The sequence below is a fragment of the Helobdella robusta genome, assembly GCF_000326865.2.
Source record: "Helobdella robusta unplaced genomic scaffold HELROscaffold_1508, whole genome shotgun sequence".
Classification (NCBI taxonomy): Eukaryota; Metazoa; Annelida; class Clitellata; order Rhynchobdellida; family Glossiphoniidae; genus Helobdella; species Helobdella robusta.
Genome location: NW_008703844.1, coordinates 1,646 through 3,618, shown reverse-complemented (window position 1 = coordinate 3,618; position 1,973 = coordinate 1,646). Strand labels below are relative to the sequence as shown.

Genomic DNA, 1,973 nt, shown 5'->3' with positions numbered 1-1,973 from the left:
CAAATCATCATATTTGTTGTCAGTAAATTTATATTCTGTGGCCACAGCAGTAGTGACCGGGCTGAGAGGTTAGCAGAACAAGCTCGGAAGAATAAGTACCACAAGTACGTTGACGGCCATCTCATTCTCAAGCAGGGACTTCTCTTAAAAAGAAGGGTACATTTATTATCAATTGCTTTATTTCTCGTCCTTTTTCATTCGTCTTAAACCTTAATTTGACAAACCCTGAGTCGAACAGTTTGCAGCCAACAAATTTTCATTTATTGCTATTTTCACAAACTCAGTTTGTTAAATTTTTCAAGCACCCTTGAAAATGCATTTTTTAAACGCAGTCGAAACATATCTGACGCGTTGTGTATCAAGGTAATCAGTCAATATCAATAAAACTTGTGATGGGGTTGATGAGCAATGTTTAAATAAAAGTAACACTATAATCTGAATGCCTACACGCACACACACACGCGCACATATTAGTACCTGGGCTGGCGAGCGCTACCAAGAATGTTCCTGTTGACCGAGGGGCCCCACCTCTATTATGTTGACGATGAAGCGGATGAACGCAGAGGGGAAGTTGAGTGGTCAGTTTGATTTAATCCATAATCATTCACTCACTCGTTCTTTTTTTCGTTTGTTCATTCATTCATTGTTTGTTTGCTTGTTAAGGAATTAAACTGTAAATATACATTTTAACTTTATATTCATCTGATCTTCGAACATTACCTTTCATAAATATTCAAGAACATTACCTTTCATAAATATTCAATTCTTAGTTCTGAAAAACAGGTGCTATATAGTTTTCTGATATTAACTTAATATTAAATCTAGCAACATATTTTTTTCGAGATGGCCATATAAGTAATTTCTTCAGGTCTCCATTAATAACTTTATTTTAATTGAAAAAAATTGAACTCTTAATTTTTTTTTTTGATATTTTAGTATTTAATAAAATTTCAGTTAATTTGTTAGATATAAAATGGCATAATAATTTTTTTAAAGGACCGAAGAACTGAAAACAGAAGTAATTAAGCCTAAAATTTTCTATTTACACACGGTTAGTTAAATCTTTTATTTCTTCATATTTTTCCTCATGAACATTATTTCGTTATTTGTAACATTCGATTTGAATTGATAAATGCCAACACCTGCTCTCCATCCTCACACACATCACATCTCAATTGAATGTTGTAGCCGAAACGAGTGTACTACCTGGAAGACCCATCCGCCAATGCCGCCAAATGGTGCCAGATAATTGAGCAGGTTGCCAGGCATTACTTCGCAGAAGAAGCTGGAAGTAACTCAAGGAAACAGTCGTCACCACAAATCCAGCAGCAGCAGCCATCCTAAAATGTGTCATCCTTCATCTTTCCCACAGTTTTTTTTAAATCTGTTCTACAATTCATAGTTTACTACTTTATTATTTCGTTATTTATGAAATGAGGTCGACCGAGAGCAGATTACGGGCGAGACTTTGTCGAAGATTAAATCAAATAGAATTTTACTGATGTCATTTGACTCTTCGTTCTATTTCATTCGCATTCATTCTTCTATCATTTTGGCTAACAATTTTTCAATAAATAATATTTATTTACTTGCAGGTAGTAAATCATGAGCTATATCCATTATCTTTAAATGTTAATGTGAATTTTTATCTGCTAATCATTTTCCATCTTTGATAATTTTATTTCAAATTTCTGCATCGTTGACATTTGAAAAGTTTAATTTCCTTTAGACATAAACAAATATATGTATAATTAGTATGATTTATAATGATGATTCAAATGATACAAATGAGGGTTACATTTTACAAAATGGTCAATTCTTAAATGACTATTTGGCTAGTGTTAAGTTGTTGTTAAGTTTGTAGTTTATTCTTGTAAGCCTAAGTTTTCAATTCATTCTTTGAGGTAGGCGTAATTTTTTCTAAATTTTAATGTTCTTGTTCGAATTTGAGAACTATTCAAAACGACACAAGT

General features: G+C 32.5%; 1 protein-coding gene across 1 annotated transcript; it reads left to right on the top strand.

Moving 5' to 3' along the window:
* Positions 1 to 69: 69 nt before the first annotated feature.
* HELRODRAFT_92951 (hypothetical protein) lies at positions 70 to 1,344 on the top strand (the record flags this gene model as incomplete). Its single annotated transcript, XM_009015357.1, has 4 exons — positions 70 to 156; positions 475 to 578; positions 997 to 1,051; positions 1,189 to 1,344. Coding segments are annotated over 4 exons (402 nt in total), but the record flags the coding sequence as incomplete, so codon positions are not given.
* Between the last annotated feature and the right edge of the window lie 629 nt (positions 1,345 to 1,973).